This window comes from Talpa occidentalis, unplaced genomic scaffold (assembly GCF_014898055.3).
Source record: "Talpa occidentalis isolate TD23 unplaced genomic scaffold, MPIMG_talOcc4v2.1 talOcc4.4, whole genome shotgun sequence".
Classification (NCBI taxonomy): Eukaryota; Metazoa; Chordata; class Mammalia; order Eulipotyphla; family Talpidae; genus Talpa; species Talpa occidentalis.
Genome location: NW_023604295.1, coordinates 134,434,679 through 134,456,637, shown reverse-complemented (window position 1 = coordinate 134,456,637; position 21,959 = coordinate 134,434,679). Strand labels below are relative to the sequence as shown.

General features: G+C 34.0%; 1 protein-coding gene across 6 annotated transcripts in view; it reads right to left on the bottom strand.

Annotated features, from left to right (window-relative positions):
* CLCN3 (chloride voltage-gated channel 3) overlaps positions 1 to 21,959 on the bottom strand; it is a 74,405-nt gene that overhangs the window by 28,134 nt on the left and 24,312 nt on the right. For 4 of the 6 annotated variants that reach the window (XR_008554026.1, XM_037526429.2, XM_054701043.1 and 1 more), the window contains 2 exons: positions 4,510 to 4,667; positions 1,165 to 1,264 (listed from right to left, as the gene is read on the bottom strand). Coding sequence is in view for 5 of the 6 variants with exons in the window: in XM_037526429.2 (XP_037382326.1) it covers positions 1,165 to 1,264; positions 4,510 to 4,667 (258 nt within the window). In the remaining variant the exon portion in view is untranslated. Of the gene's footprint in view, positions 1 to 1,164; positions 1,265 to 4,509; positions 4,668 to 18,963; positions 19,257 to 21,959 lie in introns of those variants that run through there. The other 2 variants (XM_037526426.2, XM_037526428.2) reach the window with 2 other exon arrangements.

Here is a 21,959-nt window from a genome sequence, read left to right as displayed (position 1 = left end):
CTTACAGTCCTTAGAAAGTAACTAGTCTTAAAAATAAAACATTCTTTCCTGAAATTAAAACCAGTTACATCATTCAAATTAATTGTAATTTTTTAAAAAGGTATTTAAAGATACTAAAACCTCTTTAAAGATAGTTACTTGGTCAGAGGTTCACAAATCTGGTTACTGAAGTCAAAATTTTACTAGGATGTTTTAATCTAAAAGGTAATTAACAGACTTACAAATGACCTCAATCTCATTAAAATTTAATGTCCATGGGAAACAAAGTCATAGCATTAATGAATTACTGTGAAAGATTTTCAGTTTTTCCTAAATAACAGAGAATCAAATTTATCAAAATGATTTTACTGATAAAATACAAAAAAAATACAAATGTATGGTCAAAACCTATGTCTTTTTCATCACATAAAAAAGATCAATGAGTGATATACAGAGCAGCTACAAAATTCTCATGAATATTACTTATTTTCCATACACATTTTAACTTTTCCTTATGTTCTTCGGACATAATCTTCCATGGTGAAAGCTGAGTGACATTAAAACAATTCTTAATTGTTTTCAGATGTTCATTTCTTGAAATGTCATAGGATAGGTACTTGGTGGGCACTGTATAGCATGATAGTTAAAAGTAAAAGTTCCTGTGTTAAATACCTGAATTTAAATCTTTGCTTGGTCACCTACTACCTTCATGACCCTAGTCAAGTTACATAACCTCTCATGCTTCAGTCCCCTCATCTGTAAAATAGTGTCAATAATAGCAATTATACCACAGATTGTCATGAGATTAACATACATGTAAAAAATTCTGCAACACTGACAGATAAGAATGACTTCATAAATATTAGCTATTCATTAGGATGTTGAAATAAGAAGATACTTTATCAATCATCTTGTTCAAACCATATATTTTACAGATAAGGAAACTGAGTTCAGAAAGATTTACCAAACTGCGCAGACACTTAAAAAGTTACAGGAAAAACTAGACTCTGAAGTTTCCTGATTCCTAGTTTTACGTTTAACAGTATTTTCTAAAGGTAAGAAACAAATGCTTTTAAAAATCCAATGGTATCGGGGAAAAAAAAAAAAAAAAAACCTGTGGAAAGAAGAGGAAAGTTATTTACTGCTTATTAAAGCAAAACAAGATTGCATTAAATTTTTCTTTACCTGATGCCAATCCTGTTAGTGTTACTACTAGCCATCCTGACCACGCATCATACAAACTTTTTGTCATTTCCCATGCTGATTCTTTCTTTTTGCTGTTGATCTGAAATTAGAAATGTTTATGCTTCATTTTTCAAACTAAAAGAGGAAGTCACAATTCTAGAATCTGATAATTTTTCTCAGCTGCTTCACAAAGGACAGTACTTTCTAAAGTAAATAATGGGACAGATGAATGTGGGACAAAATCATTATATAGCAGAGAGCTGCTATATTTGTAAACCAGATGATAAGCATTAACCTAGAGATCTGTATTTTTAATAAGAACCTCAGAATTTGAGAGCAAGGGGTCCATAAACCACAGTTTTAATTAAATCAACTTAGCCAAAATAAAACATTATTGCTTAGAATGTCTGTCATTTGCTGATCATTCTCTGGCCCTAGCAACTGACTGAATTAAATATTCTTATAAATGTAAGATCAATGAATAATAGCACCATGGCTATAAAGGTAGTAACCATGTGAATACAGGAGGCTCCAAAAATTTGTAGGCCTATAAGTTTGCAGGTACGGAGAGTTCCAAACCTATTGGTAGGATCCAGAGGTTCTCTTTTATTACTGTTTAAGACAAAAAAGTCCTCTACTGAATATAGCAGAGATGGTGAGGAGATTAACAGGATGGTAACAAATCTGCTTCTCAGATTTTACTCTACTAGAACACAAGAAGGCAAGGCTTGCCTTTTAGTAAAAGGCACATGTAAACCTATTCCTAACCAGTCCAAACCCCTTCTGACCTATTAGAATTGCTGCTTTAAAAAGTTGTGTTCTTAAGGGGGTTGTAATTGTATGGGGAATATAAAAATAAAATTTAAATTAAAAAAAAAAGAAAAGAAAAAAAAACTATAAGTCTAAAAATATAAAGCAAAACACATTTTATATAATAAATGTTTCTATAAATGCCTTCTCACAGTTAATGGCATATTCAAGATAAATAAAATCCTGAATCTGTCTAAAAAAATATATATATATAGTATAAAAAAAATAAAAAATAAGAAGTTGTGTTCTCAGCCAAAAACTTGGCTGCTCAACTGCTTCAGCCAAAGCCAAAATTCATTGATTTTATATATTTTAAGCCACAAAGTCCCATTAAAAAGACTGAGTAAGTTCTAAGTTGAATGAAATAATTTTACTCTTTCTATTACCACAAACAATCAATCCTAGATGTATGATTTTCATACATCTTTTCAATAAGCATATTGCTGGTGATGGTGCTGGTAATAATATGCATATTGTGAAGCAAATCAAATGATTATGTATGTGATATTGAGATTTGGGGCATGGCTGAAAGGAGGTACAGAATTTAGAACTAGATGCTAAATAAAAGCCTTATCATTTTGAATATAAATTAGAAGATTCCTATCAATTTAATAGGCTAGAAACAACCCAGAAGCAGTAAGTGCTTCTAGAGCCTAGACAACCAATATACCATTTTCTTTCTCAAAAACCAAGCTCCTTGAAGAAATGGCTTACTCCAGGTTTGGTGTAGAAAATGAGTAAGATAAACTAAGGTCATTTTGTTTTTACAGAATACACAAAGGCAACTATGTCTAAGGCTATAGACACCCATCTAAATAAACTCCCACTAGTCAAAAATGGAATAACATAGGCATCAATAAGGATATTTGTGGGGAATAAGACACATCAAGTATAGTTAAATGCAAGCCTGTCATCTTAAGTAAAATAAACATGTATTTGTTTCCAATGATAGAATTTGAGCTTTTAAGTGAAATTGGAATTCTGAAAAGCTTGTATCCATCGCTCTAAGGATGACAGATTCCCAATACTTAAAAGACTTTTTAGAAAGAGATCAGTGTTGATATTAACAAATGGGATTTTTATTTTTATTACTTTTTTTAAAGATTTTAATTATTTATGCATACTAGAACCGGGGTACAGGCCAGATGTGTGAGAGGGTGAGAGGATTCACCACAGACAGAGTGGGGAACAGAACAGGCAGACTGACTGAAATACACTGCTGAGGGGAGCAGCAAACAAGACAGGAGAGGTCTGCCGCGCCATGTGGGTATCACACTGGCTGGCCAGGATTGAACCTGTGCTGCAGAGGCTGTGGACAGCTTCACAGCACTGCACTCAACAGCCTGGGCCACAGGGGAGGCCCCAACAAATGGGATTTTAAAATAACTATGTAATAACATTGTATAATGGAAAGTTAAAACAATTGAAAGACTTGCATAAAGCAGTGAATCAATATTTTGCAAATGATCATTGCATGATATAAAAACATACAAAGTTCAAGATAAAAATATACCTGAAGGGTGTGACCCTATATCTCTAAATTCTATACAATGTTGTAAATCAACGTTAACTCAATAAAAAAAAAAAAGGTTAAAACAATGGATTTTAATGTAACAGAAGACAAAAAGTTCAATGATACAGTTTCATTTGCACACAACAACTAACATTTAAGAAAATTTCACTTGTCATTTTAGTGCATTATCAAATATACACAATAATCTAAAACGGTTATTTAAATATTCCTAGATTTTCCAACTGCCTATCTGTGTGAGGTTAGATTTTCTTCATATACTTCAATCAAAACAATAAATTACTGACAGAATGCAGAAGCAGATACAGAAAATCAGGAGTCCTATCAAATCAGACAATAGACATATAATTTAACAAGGTTACTCCCTCATAAAACATTTTTATTTTACAAAATGCACCTATTTTTATAAAAATGTTATGGTAACATGTAATGAGTTTAACAGTGTAATTTTTCAAGTGAATTAATAATCTTTTAAATTTCTCAATTTTAATTCTGTTATGATAAATATCAATTAATGTAACCACATAAACTAAAGTTCATTAGGCATCTTCAGAAATTATTTAGGGTTTACAGGGGATTTGAGACAAAAGTGTTTGAGAATCACTATGCAGAATAATGATTTCATGTACTGTGTCTTATGCCATAGCTGCTAGGCTGTTCAAAGCCTAAAATCATGCCTTCTAATTTTGAAGGTAGCGTGATCATTCCACCAAGTCCTGTATGGTGCTTTCCCTAGACTTCCTATTTTGTCTTAGCATATTTCTTTCATTTTCAGTTACTTCAAATCCTTTTTGGAATGATATGGGGCATAAATAAACTAAAAACAAAACACATAAAGAAAAAACATATGTATAAAAAATAGAAATTTACTTAAATATTATTTAATATATAACATATTTTGGCAACCTGAGATCACTAGCAGAAATATATCATTAAATAAATCATTAAAATATAATTAAGTTATATAATTATGTACTATTCAAAAATATTACCAAAATACTTACCCGTCTGTGCCTTTCTCTGTCTTTACATTTCTCTCGTACCCAATCAATAGTATGGAAGTCATCATATGTACCAACACCTGGAATTGGTTCATCCAAAAGATCCAGTAAGTGAGTAGAACTGTTAATGCTGCCTCCATTTGTCATTGTATAATGAGTTCCTACAAAGCAAAAAAGGAACAATGATTTTATTTTATGACAGACAATGGTGAATTATGTGACCTTCTTGGAAGTTCATTAATAATTCATAAGGAAATAGTATCACTTGAAACAATGGCAATAACATACAGGAAAGTATTAAGAAAAATTATCTAAAACTTGGAAATAAGGCAAAAAGATTATGGCATGTCCTTTTCAAAGTCATCTGTCAAGTAGAAAAGAGAGTCCTTGGAACTGTAGTGTTTGTTTTTGTCACCTAAGAAAATTCTCTCTTTCACTGACTACATACATTTCAGCCTTACACATTCTCCTCTAAAGCATGGCTCTAATCACGCTGATCTCCTCTCCAAAGTTAAATCTTTAACATGTGTTCCCTGTATACTTCATATGAAAGTAACAGAATTAAAGGAATTGAGAGATAATTCACAAAAAAGAATATATATATGGCTCTAAAATTTGAAAAGAAGTTAAATCTAACACACAAAAAAGAAATTTACATAAAAGAAATTCAAATCAAACCTACAATATTACTTTCCTTTATCACGTCGGTAAAGACCGAAAGGTTTAAAAGGTTCACTAATACACTGAGCTGCCAATGTTACAGGGAAAGAGGTTCTGCCACAAAAGTATTATTTTAAGTAAAAACTGGTATAACCCCTTTGGGAAGGCAAAAGCTGCCAACTTTAAAAACACAGATACTTGCCAACCCAGCAAGTTCCTTTATTTCCCTGCAGTTTATGAGCCTATAAATTATGCACATAGTGGACAGAACATGCTATAGAAAAAAAGCAAAAAGAAATTAATGTCAAAGTGCTTACAACCCAAAAAAGAGTGATTACCAAAAGAGCCACGAAGTAAATAATTTACTCTTTGGCTTTGCACTCATAGCACTACTCAACTCTGTCACACTAACACAAAAAAAGTAACAGACAAATATAAAATGAATGGATATGCCAGTGTACCAATAACACTCAATTTATGAAACAAGTGTAAGACAGGATTTGGTTCAACCCCAGATCTAAAGTCTCGACAGCCCAAAGACAATTAAATATATTTATTATTTTCTTTACTATAAACGCATTTTTCTAGGTAATAGTAAACAGTAAGAAAAATGTCCTTGGCTCCAAGGTGCATGATGAGGATACCTAATCCAAATTATATCTTAAGACCAAGTTCTAATGTGATACTATAAAAACAATTTTAGGGCCTCCCCGGTGGCACAGTGGTTGAGCGCTGGGTTGCGAAGCTGCCCATTCGATCCCCGGCTACTCCCCGGGGGAGGGTCCCACATGGCGCGCAGACCTCTTCTGCCGCACCGACCTCTCCTGCCGCCCCGCTGCTCCCCTCAGCAGTGTACTTTAGTCCTTCTGCCTGCTCTGCTCCCCACTCTGGCTCTGTTGAATTCTCTCACCCTCCAGCGCTTCTGACTGTACCCAGTGCTTGTATGTATAAATAAATAAATAAATCTTTAAAAAAAATTTTTAGTTGCCTTACCTATATTTAATCAGTTATAAGGAAATCCTGAGACTGTAGGTTGTAATAATCTAAGAAAATTTCCTAAAGGATCTGAATTTTAAATTGCAATTTGAAATAATTATGCTATGGTTTCAAAATGTGAAGTACAGCTAGCCATTTGACAGTACATTTTTATACATAATTCTTTAAAAAAAGAAAAAGATCAAGTGAACACTAAATACTGAAAGATAATTTACACTACTCAGAAAAGCAATCTGGAGTAAAGAAAACAAGCTGGCCAGGAAACATTTGTGGTAATATAGGTAAAAATTATCAGATTTGAGTCTTTCTTTTAAATAAGATTAATAAACCATTTTGAAATATTTGAAAAAAGTTATGAAAATATGTTTCTATTTGTAGGAATTGATTCTACAGTTACACAAAGACTAAGATTTCATTGAAACATTACTTGTAACACCAAAAAAGTCAAACCAACAGAAAAGTTTTATCTACTGGTAATTAAATAAATTATGTACATCTATGAAATGGCATATATTGCAGCAACTAACAATAACAAGGTAAATCAACATATACTGATAGAGAAATGTATTAGTTTTAAAAGATCAAATGCAGATCTGCATAATATGAAAATTATTCTGTAAATTTCATTTTGGTTTAAGAAAAATGCTCACAAGAACAAAAATTAATGGTCAAATGTATTCTTATACAGAGAAAATAGTGTGAACAAATAAGTATGAAACTATGTTAATAATTATCTCTGGAAAGATAATTATTATCTAGAATAAGCAGAGAATGAACTTTCATTTTCTACTACACTTATAGACTGATATATATGAAAACAGGAAAATTACTCTTCTAGACAGAAGATGTGAACAGAACTATCAAAATAAAGTTCTACCTAACAATTATATAAGTGAAAAAAGCAACAAACTGCTACCAAAAGGCCCAATTCTATTTCTAGAGAGCTAAGCAAACTTGCACAAGTCATCTTTAAATATTAAATAACTATTTGATATAACCTATAACTTACAAAGACATATAAGCAAAGAAGCATGTGAAATTTTTTAAGCCCTAAACACTTAGAAAAACTCATACATAATTTCAAACAGAATATTTTAACGTAAGTGATTACAAATTACACTTTCAAATTATGTAGCAGTAATGTAGGTTTTATGCCAAAAATAATTTAGAAATATGTCACTTTAATGGTAATATAATTATCTAATATAGTGTATACAAATATTTGAACAAATATTGTAAAAATAAAATGAGAAATTTGCACATCTTATTCAATGACTTTTAAGGAAACTACTCTTGAAGTCTATCTGACAGTTTGAATTAACTCATTCGGGTCTCCCCTGGTCGCGCAGCGGTTCAGCGCTGGGCTGCAAGGCTGCCCACGGCCTCTGCAGCGCCGGTTCGATCCCCTGCCACCGGCGAGGGTCCCACATGGCACGCAGACCTCTCCTGCTGCCCGCTGCTCCCCTCAGCAGTGTACTTCGGTCCTTCTGCCTGTTCTGTTCCCCGCTCTGGCTCTGGTGAATTCTCTCACCCTCCCACGCTTCTGACTGTACCCAGTGCTTGTACAAATAAATAAATATATCTTTAAAATAAATAAATAAAAATAATAAATTAACTAATTCCCTTTTGGTTTTACAGATTAAGAAACTATCATTATCAAAGTCACGCCACAAAACTATCAGGTGGCAAAGCTAGAATTTGGACTTCACCAATTCCTATACATAATGTCTTGATCAGAGCAAGAGATTATCTCAAATCAATTGGAGGTGTTGGGGGAATGCACTAAGAGCCACCATACTAACCACTAACAAAGGAATAACCACTAACAAAGAAGGGGCTAATATTTTCAACTGTAATAAAAACTGAGCATTGTACTAATAAAGTATAACTGCTTCTACTAGATAGAACATGGTTCCCTTATCTCTATATATAATACATTTGAATGTTTGCCTCAGAAAGGTGTAATGCTTCTAAAAGGAAAGTAGTATATTGATTTCAGTTGTTTTCCCATTAGTATTCCTGGAATAAATAATTTATCATTCTTGGCCAAGGGCTTAAAAGGTCCAATCCCTGCAATGACACATGTTCATTTACATAAAACATATGCTCTAAATTTTATACTCAAAGTTTTAAATACACTAAGCTCTTTCTTCCTCCTCCTCCAGACTTTTGGAAGGTCAGTCTGTACCCTCATATCTATTTATTTCTACCTGACATAGCAGCTGTGTTTGAAAAAAGTATAGTGTAGAGGGAAATACAGATGGGTATTTTTGGTTTTGAGGGAGTGCCCACTAACAAAGGTTCACTGTGGCCCCTTTAGAAATAAAAGAAGTTTGGGTCCTTTTGTGACTCATTCTTTCAAAATGGCTTAGATTATAGCTAAAATAATTTTTTTCTGAGATAGGGATGATTGGAATAATTCTATGACTCTGATAAATACAATTAAATGGAATCTCCAGGGAGATATTTTTAACCTGACTTAAACATGAAACAGGTTTTAAGAAATAGGTTTCCTTTTATCCTATTTCTTACTCATTGTAAGGGGTTATTACATATACAGACAATTGAAAAATATCTTCTTGAATGTGAACTCAATTTGTTTTCAATTTAAAAGTCATGAACTGGCTAAAATGATTCAGATTTTTACTTTAATATGAGATTTCACATATTTCATAGTTTATTCTGCTAAATATGAAAATCTGGGTAGTAAAAAGAAGGGGAACAAAGAAAAGACATTCTACCCCATTCTATACAGGGTAGAGAATGTTAGTTTCTAACAAGAAAACAGAAACGCCAACATATCCCACATTAGAAGTAATTTTAAAGGTACTGTTACCTGACAATTACTTTTAAATATTCCTAAGATATCTTTTGTGTACAGTTCACTGCAGCCTAGATTTGAATAAAGTTTAACTTACATGTGTTAAAATGAGATGAACAAATAAATTATATGTGTTAATAAAATTTTTATAATAGCTTGAGCTATCCAACTTCAACTCTCAACTTCATCTTCTTGAAGCAGCTTGTTGGTAGTACCACAAGTAAAAAGTAAAGTTCTCTCATATATAAACTAAATCTCTCATTCCCGAAACAATCTTTCAAGGTTGATGAAATAAAGGTAAGGTAAGGCTGCCCTTCAAAGATGCCTGTCTTTGTCCTCAGTAAAGTTCCTTACAGTTGGATTTTATTAACACAAAGTAATATGATTTACCCTGGACTTTCCATTTCTCAAAAGACATGCAGCTCTCATTCACATTATCTGAAAAAGACGGTGGTATTACAGATGTACCAGAATACCTTCTGGAAATAATAATTGTGGTTTCTTAACCCAGATGTATTTCCTTGTCCTTTCCACACAAGATCCTCATACCAATTCAGTGAGATAGGAGACAGGAAAGAGAAAAACACGCAGCAGAACACAGAGAACAAGATTCAATATGTGGCTTCTAACTTTCAAATTCAGGCTTTTGAAATTCACAAAAAAGACAAAATCTGAAAAACAAATACTTTTGAGTTGTGATAGATTTGGGAGTTTCAAAAAGCAGTAAGTCATGAACTGAAAAAAGATGCAGAACCTGTTCCGCACAGCTGCAGAAGGTATGCTGACGAAGTTTAGGGATTTGAGCAAACAAGAGTGTTACAATTGGCTTCAGGCTTTAACATTTTCTGCAAGCAAAAAAATCATACTAGCCACTTACAAGCTTTTCATAAGTTACTTGCATACTTTCTAAAAACCATCTCATATCATTAAACATACATGCACATCATTAAATGTAGGTCACTATAGTTCATTGTTGTGACACACCATAATTTTGAAAACCCTTTAGGTTATCTTGCATTTACAACACACGCAATGAACATATGTATACCTAGTTATCCTCTCTTCCAATGGGTATTTAAAATTTCAACTTTTTTCTTCTTTTTTTCCCCAACTTCATGTGCAGAGATATTCAATATTAATAATCAGGTATTTGTCCAAACTTAAAATAACCACATTATTGACTAAGTTTTCTTAGATTAGGGTCAGTATTTATATACGAGACCTTTATTGTTTCTGTACCCTCTGGTAAAAGTAACCAATTATTTTTAGGAAACTTCTATCGATCATTGCATGCATTCTTGTGGAGGATGTCACTGAAGGGTATCCTCCCCTTCCCAAATAAGAAACAGGCACAGGATTCAAGTTAGACTAATCAGATTCTAACTCCTAGAAATATAAATCTTGAGCAAGTTATAAAAAAAACCGTAGGAGTCTATTAATTTTATTGGCTGAATCCTCAAAAGGATATGCTACTTGCATCCCCAAATCTTGCATTCTAAGTAAGTATGATTTGAACATAGTAGCTCCAAACAACAGAACAAAATCAAAGATTTTTCTGGACATCTTACTACCAGATGGCAGTGCTGCCCTTCTACTACCCAATGGCCTAACAGCAACAAAAACGCCTAGTAAAAAAGATCAATTTCCCTTCAGAGTAGCCTAGTAGAGAAATTCCATGACTTGAATGCACTTCAAGCTCAGAAAGTCCTAGAGTCAAATTTCAACTCTGCCACTTATTAGCTATTTGATCCAGCACAAGTCACTTTTAACCTTTTAGAGATGATACTTATGTATTCTTATCCACTTCTAGAGTATGGTGTGTGGATTAAAGATAAAGTGAAATATCTACTATGATATCTGACAACAGGAAGTTAATGAATACAAGCTAATGTTTCTGCTAAAATATTTTGGTGTTAAGATTTCATCAGATGCATTTTATTACTTACAGAATATTAATCTTAACCAAAGATTGAGACTATGACAAAGGGGGAAAGAGGAGTCTTGTAAATTTGAGCAATGAATTCTTCTGCAACTGTATACTTAGCAAAAGCCCTATAAATTCTTTAATAGACAACAAAGCATTGTAATACCTGGTATAGACACAGAAACAAATGTCTATACTAAAATGAATGGTCAATAACCAACCTTTCCATAAAAAGGACATTTTCAGATTCAAATATCACTAACAACATTTCATATTTAAATATCACCAATACTAAACTACCCAGCATCTAGGAAAAATTACCAATCCAATCAATAAGCTATAACTGGCTTACAGTCTTCTTGAAAAAAGAATGTTAAGATTTATTTTTTTGGCCTTGCATAATTTTTCCCACACATAGAACTTTATAAAACTGATGTATAGCTATGGAAACACAAATTCATTATTTACCGCTATCTGTAATCTAAACAAAAAGTTTTTTAATTATCTGAGGAAAATTTATTTTTAAATTATTATTTTTCCAATGGGGAAAAGCAGACTTTCATAAATGATGCTGGGAAAACTAGTTATTCACATGCAAATGAATTAAGCTGGACCTTCACACCACATATGAAAATTAACTCAAAATGGATCACAGAGGTAAATATAAGAGCTAAAACTGTAACTCTTAAAAGAAAACACAGTAACAAATCCTGAAACCTTAGGTGGGGCAACAGTTTTACAGTGGTTTTAAAATCATTTTACAGGGCATCCCCTGGTGGCTCAGCAGTTGAGCGCTGGGCTATGAAGCTGCCCCCAGCCTCTGCAGCACCAGTTTGTAATCCCCAGCTGCAGGTGAGGGTCCCGCATGGTGCAGCAGACCTCTCCTGCTGTGCCCGCTGCTCCCCTCAGCAGCGTATTTTGTCAGTCTGCCTGTTCTGTTCCCGGCTCTGGCTCTGGTGAATTTTCTCACCCTCCCGCGCTTCTGACTGTATACCCAGTGCTTGCATAAATAAATAAATAAATCTTTAAAATCATTTTACAAAGATAAAATACCAAGCCCAAGTGACAAAAGAAAAAAAACTAGACACATCAGATTTTTCAAAATCTATCCCACATAAAAGTCAGACATTGTTATCTATCTGATGTCTAATAGCAACAAAACTGACATTTATTGGCACTTAATGTGTGCCCAGAGCATTAATTTAGTATTTTACATATATTAGCTCATTTATTGCTCTCAACAACCTCATGAAATAGATATCCATTTTATAAATAGAAAAATAAGGCAGAGAAAGCCAAGAAACTTTTCCAAGGACATACAACTGGTAAGCAGTAGGACAGGGATTCAAACTCGAAAGTTTGACTCCAAAGGCATTTCTTACCAGGCAACACTGAGTAAAAAATAACTTCATTGGGCCTCTCCTGGTGGCACAGCGGTTGAGCGCTGGGCTGCGAGGCTGCCTACAGCCTCTGCAGCGCCGGTTGGTTCCCCGGCCACCAGCAAGAGTCCCACAAAAATAAATAAATAAATAAAAATAACTTTATGATTTATTTGCTTGTATATTATAACATATATGTACATTTTTCTCTCAGAGTAGGTTAAGAACTGCTAGGTACCTTCTCCTAAAATACTGATGCACATGCACTGCACTTTCAAATAATTGATAAAATCCTACTCTTCACCATCATCACTCTTTGCCTTTGGTTCCAAACCACTTGCTCTGTATTACTTAAAATGGTGCAATGAAAAAATGCAATAATAATGTTACAGAGCAACCCCGATATGGCCTGACTGTGGGTCCTCACCCATGTTCTTAAAAGGTGCTTATAATGAGACTCAATTTCAGGCACACACAAAGAGGTTAATAAAGGGTTTATTTACAAAAAGGGGAAATGAAGAAATAATAACTCAGGGAGAAAAAGAGAGATAAATCAGTGAATGGGTCCTACCAGTTCCGCTGAGCTAGAACCCCAATAGCATGCTGAAAGCAGCAAAAAACCAAGGACACCCAAGGCCCACATGTCTGGTTACATACCAAACCTGGCTGCTTACCTCTACCCTCAGTTCCCAGCAATCTTCCTTTTGGTGGTGATGACATTATGGGATTTGCAGTGCTTGGTATCTTGGATTTCTTTGGTTTGGGTGGGGATGGGGTCCATAAAACCCATTTGTGGAGTCTGTTCAGGACATCCTTTCCCCCAACAATATAAGTCATGGGAGCTGCTTTGCTACCAGTACTCATATCCCTATGCTTTAGCAAAGGTCTATGACAATACCATATCCCATTCTCATCCTCAGATTGTTCCAGACCATCTTAGGCCACAAAAGTCTAACTTTACCCTGGGCAGAGTTAACTACACTTCAGGGATCACTTAGAAATGAGTTTTTACATTTTTTGATTATGACCCATAGCAAGAATTATTTTTAACTGATGACATATACAGATATATGTCTAAGTAAAATCAAAGTTTAGTGTATGACATATACTCTGGTAATTACTGTTCTATTTTCTTTTTTTTAAATACTGGTCACAACTCAATTAAATTTCATGACCAACATGTTGAAAACTATAATTTTATAAACACTGAACTATAGAAATATACAGTGAAATTACCTGCTTTCACATAAACAAAAACCTTTATGCTCCCACCACTAGCCCTCCATATTTATTTGAACTGAACTAAAAAAAAGTACTTAATTGTTGAAACTGAGTTATTAATTTCAGTCATCTATTAGCAGCAGCCTGTTTGCTTCTCAAAGGGAATATCCAAAATAGTTCTAAAACAAAATATTAGGTAAATGTTTATTTAACAAGAGTGTTATTTATTACCTCACAGAAGATGTGAGAATAGTGATCCTTGTCATTAAGCTCATTAAGCAGGTTACTATCCTATCACATACACCAAAAGCATTAACAAAATTCAGAAAGTCCAAAATTTCAAACATTTCCTAACTACCCTATTTCTTCTGTATATTAACAGCAACAAGAATAGTCCCCAATGTATTTTTCCCTCCCTCTGTGACCTTACTGATAAGAAATAGTCATCCTGGTCAGGGAGGAAAAATAAATGTTGAAATGTTGTAAGCTGATAGAGGAAGTTCCAGAATGTTAGCAGAAAGATAAAAAGGGTAATGATAAGTATGGTGCCTAATACTTAGTAGGTAGTCAATTAAATGTTTGCTGGATAAATGAGTGATAAATAAAGTACAAACTCTTTTAATTTGTTCCACCATCCATATTCACATTGAATTGTCATTTTTTTTTTCAAAGAATTGGAAGTTAAAGCCAAATCCCCAAACAAATACAACCAATCATAGCTGAGTCCACTACCCAGTTCACTGTTATCTTCTCTGTTTTGTTGGCAACCCAAAATAAAAAGCCACATTCCTTAGGCAGAGATGATAAAATGGATATTATTACAATTGCATTATTGGAAATGAGTGTCATGTTCACTTAGTATCTCTGTATGAGATGATTTGTATATTAAATGAATGAAAAGCTTTATAAAAAATTGCTTTTAAATATGGGAGGAATAAAGTGACAGAAACTAATAAAAAAATTTTGACTTAATGAGGATTGTAAAGACTACCAAAAAGTGCAAATGAAACATATTTATTAGGATATAACAAAAATTTAAAATATAATTTAAGCCATCAGTCTCCTGTGATTCAGTAGACACAGAGCAGAGACCTGACAACTAGGAAAAGTCAAAATTACAAATCTAATCTATGTGGCAAAAGATCTGCTCATATGTTGGAATCTTGATACACAAAGTATTTCTAAGAAAGATCACATCGTGGCATAAAATTAATCATAGCAAAGTATCAGAGAGCCTTTAAAAATAGAGCTGGAGGGCCTCCCCAGTGGCACAGCGATTGAGCGCTGGGTTGCGAAGCTGCCGGCAGCCTCTGCAGCACCGGTTCGATCCCCGGCTGCTCCCCGGCCACAAGGCGAGGGTCCCACATGGCACGCAGACCTCTCCTGCCACCTGCTGCTCCCCTCAGCAGTGTACTTCGGTCCTTCTGCCTGCTCTGCTCCCTGCTCTGGCTCTGGTGAATTCTCTCACCCTCCTGCACTTCTGACTGTACCCAGTGCTTGTATAAATAAATAAATAAATAAATATTTTTAAAAAAATTAACTTCTTAAAAAAAAAAAACAGAGCTGGAGATAGTAATATGAGCCAGAACTTATTGAAGATTTTAAATTCAGAGACAGGAAAAAATAAATTTAAAAATCAGCTTTGTCTTACTATTGTTTTAGAATACAAATAGTTTCTGACGTCAAATAAGCTGTATTCTTTTAATTTATAGGCACTTAGATGAATTAATTTTTAATAAGAGATTTAATTTTCTAGTTGGCTAAAAGATTACAAAAGTGCAATAAGGAACTGGATCCTAAAATCATTTTACAAAGAGACTAGAGTATTTCCCTATGGCAATAAAAACTTCATTAACACCTGGGTTTCCAAAGAAGGTGCAAAAAACACAACTACTTATACTTTTAGAAGGGAGTAGAAATCAACAAATTCACCTATTACAATAGTAACAAAAAGCTTTTAATTAAACGTATCTCTGAGCTAATGAATGACAAGAAATGACTTCTGGTAGAAACTTCTAAACTATAAACTTTTATTTCAATACGAAGGACATAATTTTTGGGGTTTTAAGACCGTTATTTAGTCTGGCATTCAAGTTCCTCTGGGATCTGGCACTCCTCTACCTTCTAGCTTTCAGTACTATCCCCTTTACGGACCACAGGAACAACAAAGCTAATCAGGGAACAATGTACTTGCAGTTACTCTCGTCACAGCATTTAGCATTCTCTCCACCAGGAATGCCATATCAAATTCCCTGTGTCCCTGAAGACTTGGCCTACTTTGACAACACCTGTCAAAAGGAGACTGATTATTTTCCTCCCCTAAAGTCTGACAGAAATGCTGTCTTTATCATTCACTAGAAATTATTTTTTTTAATTAATTTCTTTGGGACTTTATTTTTAAACTTAGAAAGCTTTCTTAAGCTCCTACCAGACTCAAAATGCCAAGTCATTACATATATGTAATACACATGCATGTGTATATATGTATGTACATATACACACACACACACAAGCAGTCTATCCTCATGATTAGAGTATTAGTCAAAACATCCGGATTAAATTTTGATTTTTCTTTAACATTTCTTTACCTTAGTTTTGTCAACTGGGAAATGAGGATTAAAACAGTACCTACTTTACAAATCTGTGATGAGGACTGAAATTATCTGTTACACATGAATGAACTGATATATACAGTATTTACAACAGTATCTGACAAACAGTAAATTCTACACTAAAGTATTAGCTATTATTAATACTACTATTGCCACCAACATCATTCTTCACAGCCGTGAGCAGTGTTTCTTTATCCAAGAGTCCAACAGATGCTTTGAAACAATTAATATTCTTATTTAAAGGTCCTTCATGGAATAAATGGAGGCTTACAGCCCCAAAGATCAAATCCAACATAAGGGTCTGGTAGAAAAAAAATAATTCAACCACTAAACTAGTTAAATGTCACAAATAAATTAAGGAAGTCAAATTGTATAAAACTAACAATCCAGATAAAACAAGGTTTCTTTTTTTCCTGATAAAAATGGTAACAGACATTTTATGCAAGAACTTGATATTTCTGTACAGGAAATGTACCCCCAAAAGAAGACAATTTCTAAAATATTCTCTTAATTTCTAATCAATCAAAAATATATTAACAAACTTTACTTTGAAACTACTAATTTCCAATCTCTATTACTAACTGAAGTAGGAAGCTTCATCATTTGCCATCTTACCTTGAAAAGCAGTATTAAGTTAAACTTATCCCATTAAGGTAAATCCCTGGCTTTAACACTCCAGGGATTTAGCAAGTAGATTATATTTACTTTATTGATATTCTTTACAATATTATATTTTTATTATCTGCCTCTTCACTATCAGCTTTCAGAGATAGTTTTAGTCATTGTAATTTGTTCTCACAAGAAAATTGAGTCCATTTTCTTGATTTATGGTTTGTTTACACAATTCTAGTTTCTTTGTGTTGACCCATGGCTACAATGGGTCACAATTATGGAGAACAAAATTTTACTTTAAATACTATAGTATAAAGTAATAATCAGCTGATCTGTACTATAATAACAATGTCACTTTCAAATAGCACTGTTTACATTAAGTCTCATTAAGGAATAAGGAACCTACATGAGTTGCCACGAATTGGACTAATTTAAGCCTTAAGCAAGATTCCTAAATGACTCTTTATGAAAATACAATAGAAATGAAAAACCTGTATTTTGGTAATAGCCATATCAGTAACCATCCTTCCTCTCACAACAGCTTTCACTAACTTATTATTTGTATATCTGATACAGAAATGGAGTCTACAAGTAAATTCTATCAGACTGTCAAGCTTAATACTGACAATTTAAATTTTCCAATACCAGGCGTTCTGGTTTATTATCATCAACAAACTGATGTTGTAATAGGTCAGAGAAAACACAGTCTGTCTTGTTTTACAGCTTAATTACTGATTAGCAAATAAATGTGACAAGTGAATAGTCACCATTCATTCACGTTGCTTCCTGTTCAAAGAAATTCTTACAAAAAACAGGATGGGAATATAGGAAAATGGAGAACTATGGTCACATTAAGAATTAGAAAATAAAAAAAAACTTCAGGTAATAAGATTATAAGGAATTTTTATTGTTTTCTTTTAGGTATTTACTCAAATATTCTAAAATTACATGTATATGGATTTATATATATTGAAATCTTAGGAGGGCAACTCTATAAAAAAGCATAATATGTAATATGATCTTATAGTTTTTCTGAAAATCTGAAATGCAAACTTTTACTAACGATAGCATAATAGAGGATAATATTTCAACTGTTCAGACTCCAACACACTATAGCAGACACAACTGAATCAATAAATATTTGTAGAACACTTTGACATTTTTTTAATTCCAATGGAACTTAATACTAAAAAAAGTTATCAAAATAGAAAATAAATTTATATAAAAGTGGTTAAAAATGCTCAGGAAAAATCATAACTTCCTTGTTTACTTCATAATTAGAAGTTTATGTTAAACTGAAAGTGAGTTTACAATATCAGGCAATAATTCAAATTAATGTCATTCATAAATGAAGAGATTTTTATTAAGGTTCAATTTTTTTCCCAGAATAACAGTTGCCAACCAATCTATTTTTAGAATAACTGTTAGGGGGTTGCTCTGTAACATAACCAGTTTTAGAAAAATTAAAAAAGAGCAGTTTAATTAACACTGGAATCAGTTTTAAGGAGATCAAGGTAGTGTCTGCAGAAAGAATAACATGAATGCTGGGTATTTTTCTGTTGTTCTTTTTTTTTTTAATAACCTATTGACCATTTTTTCTCTGATGTGTAGAAATTACCCTAAATGTTTTTATCATATCAATTTTGACAAGATACCTGCGAAAGACAATGCCGTTAATGTTAACTAGCTGAAATGCACATTAAATGAAAATATTAATATGTAAATTTGTTTATCTTTATTACCATTTTAAAGTATTCTAGAATATAGGTAAATTTACTATATGGTATAAAAGCTACACGGTAATTGGCAGCAGCTGAAATCGGATGGAACACAGACACGCTTAATTTCTCTGTGTAAATTAAAGGACATGTTTGCCAAAGGAAGAAAAAATTACTTTGTAGGTGCTAAGCAACATGACTTAAGCCGGATGTAAAAGCAGATTAATTCATTTTCGCAGTGAAGTAGAAAGAGGATTTTCCCACAGAAGATGGAGTCGGAGACAGAGTCCGATGTGATCTAAAGCAGTATCTAAAGCAGTACTAATCTGCACAGAGAAAACAATCAGGGACTACAGAAGCATTCCGAAGGTTACATTTGCGGCTTACGAACAACACAGGGCAACCAAACAACACACTGCAGTATTGAAAGGACAACCAATAACCTGTTTAAACTAGAGAACCACCCAGCCGCATGCAAAACATACCAACAGAGGATTCATAGCAATGGCATTACCTCTTTTATGTAATTCCCTCAAGGGAATATTGTCTCCTCCCCCGTCATAAGGCAAATAGGGATCAGAAGCAGCATCCATGATTAGAATTTTAAAAAAGAAGAAAAAGAAAAAGAAAAGCTTGCTAGCTTAAAAAGACAGTGGCATTTTTTCTACCCCTGCTGCAGCAGGCAGGGGAGATGCCATATTTGATGAGGGTTAGAACTGCATGTAGTTTCACTCGCTGAAGCAACTGGGTTCTTCCACAGTGGATGATGTCATCAAAGGGAAATTATCGCAGCTTGGTTGCTAGTGGCTACAATCTAGCAAGGTTTAGAGGCGGAACAGCCTTCTTAATCAGGTCCTGCTACGTATGATGATGACTAAGCGCCAAGCATAACAGACAAAACTGGTTTGAGAATTTTAAGCTCCAAGTATTACAGACAAAACCGGTTTGAGAATTTTAAAGCGCTCACAATACAGCTTCTATAGATAATGTAGGCAGCAACTATATGGAAACAATAGGAACACTTCTTTTCTATTTTAAGATAAATATAAAAGGAACAAAGTGTGTTTAATGCAAAGATATGAAAAATAAATTCTAGATGTGGACAATGCCCTTTTTCATTTTTAATGCAGAAAAATGGGAGCAATGCTATAATACGGTTGTGACTATATAATATTAATGTGCTCATTTTAAACAGTAATGTGACTTATGACAATAAAGAACTCGAACAAATCAGACTCAATAGATTTTTCTTAAAAGTCTATTCTTTATCTAAAATATACTGCAGACTTCTACTGTGAATTTTAAAAATGTAAATTGCAATTTTAGTTTTGACTGAACATCTGAATAGTGTTTTACCTCACTAATCCCCTTAGGCCGGCTCTTGTTTCCCTCCTTCAAGGAACTAGCTAGTGAGACACTCAAGCTTTTGAGGGGAAAGGAAGCTCATCAACATACTAAGTAACTTAACTGTTTAATGTATATGAAACTAGACAAAGATTTACTTACTAGGTAGATAACTTTCCTCTCTTATCTTTCTACTTTTTCTACTTCACAAAGATTTTGTGCTTTTATAAGGGGAGAGAGGAGGCTTTTAGTAAAACATGTCCTGAAGTTCTCTCTCTTTGTTAGTAATTTTTTATTAAATGCAAAAATAAAACAACTTTTTGCTTGAAACTGTCATTCAAAAAAATGATCCTTTTTAGGATCAAAGTTCAAAATTTTACAGTTACCTCTGAGGTGAGTCCTATAGATTAAGAGACTCCTGAAATAGCCATGTTGCTTCAGTGCCACGAAATAAAAAGATGGTATTCCTTAGACAGCACTACACAACATTTAGGATACATATAACTTAATTTAAATATGTAATTGTTCTATGAAACAAATGGGTAAATGTGAAATACACAAGAACAAGATACTTGATTTTAAGTACTTACTCATTTAAGATTTAATAGTGGCCTCTGAAATATTATCAACTTTCAGGAATATATGATGAAATATACACATAAACATTGCATATGTTACATGCATATATAAATATATAAATAAATACATATATTTGAAACACATATATGTGTTATATATAATAAAAAAGAGAGCAGGACAGTAGTTAAAATGATAGAAGTTTTTATTCAGGATTATTGCAACAGAGGAAAGAGACCTCAACACAGAACCGGGCTCAACTCCCGATAACACAAGGAAAAGTGCAAATTTACAATCAAGGAGCAAAAGGGTGGGGTAGGAGTGTCAATGGATAGAAAATTATGAAAAGGAATCGTGGGGTGAGGGGGAATTGTGGCTGAACAGAGCTAACAAGATTCTTTCAGGTCACAGGCCTAGGAGATCAGAGCAGATACCACCTGCAGAATCGCAGAGAATGAGAGTAATAGGGCCTGGGGGAGAAAGAAATCTAGCTAAATCAACTTAAAAGAATTCTTGCCAAAATTGGGTGATGCAAAAATTGGACACAAAAGTCACGGCCTAACTGGAAAGAGGATTAACAGGAACCTGATTTACTTTTAATCAAGGAGAGTCTTTTTCTTTCTGTCTGTCTGTCTAAAAGGATATATTTCAGATTTATATCAAAATAATCGGGGGAAATAGGGCATACCTGGTGATGCAAGGGGTTAAGCACAGCACTGTGGAGCAATCTGCACCCTCTGCAGCACGAGATCGATCCCCCGGCCAGCCACGGAGCATCCCACATGGAGCAGCAGACCTCTCCTGCCTCGCCCGCTGCTCCCCTCAGCAGTGTACTTCAGTCAGTCTGCCTGTTCTGTTCCCCACTCTGTCTCTGGTGAATCCTCTAACAACAACCCTCCCCCCCCACACACACACACACACAGACACACATACCCGGCATCTCTGGCCTGTGCCACAGCACTTGTATGCATAAATAAATAAATCTTTAAAAAAAATAATTGAGGGGGGGCCTCCCCGGTGGTGCAGCGGATTGAGTGCAGCGCTGTGAAGCTGTCCGCAGCCTCTGCAGTGCCAGGCCAATCCAGGCCGGCCAGCAAGAATCCTACATGGTGCAGCAGACCTCTTTTGACTCTCCTGCTGCTCCCCTCAGCAGTGTATTTCAGTCAGTCTGCCTGCTCTGTTCCCTACTCTGTCTCTGGTGAATCCTCTCACCCTCCCGTGCCTCTGGCCTGTGCCTCAGCTCTTGTATAAAAATAAATAAATCTTTAAAAAAAAAAATCGAGGGAAATAGTAGCAATGAAACAAAGTTGGCCATAAAGCAATAATTTAAGCCAAGTGATGAGTACAAAAATGTACATAATACTATGCCCTAAACTTCTGTAAATTGTTAAATGGTCTATAATGAAGAGATCTTTTTTAAAGAATGGTTTATAATCAAATCAGTATAACATGAACATTAATTTAAAAAATCAAATCCTTTACTCCTCAATCAAATACAAGATTAATCCATTAAATATTTCCGTTTTCCATTTACATTGGGATATACCTATGGCACTAAACTCCCAAAACAAAAAGAGAGACAGAAAGAAC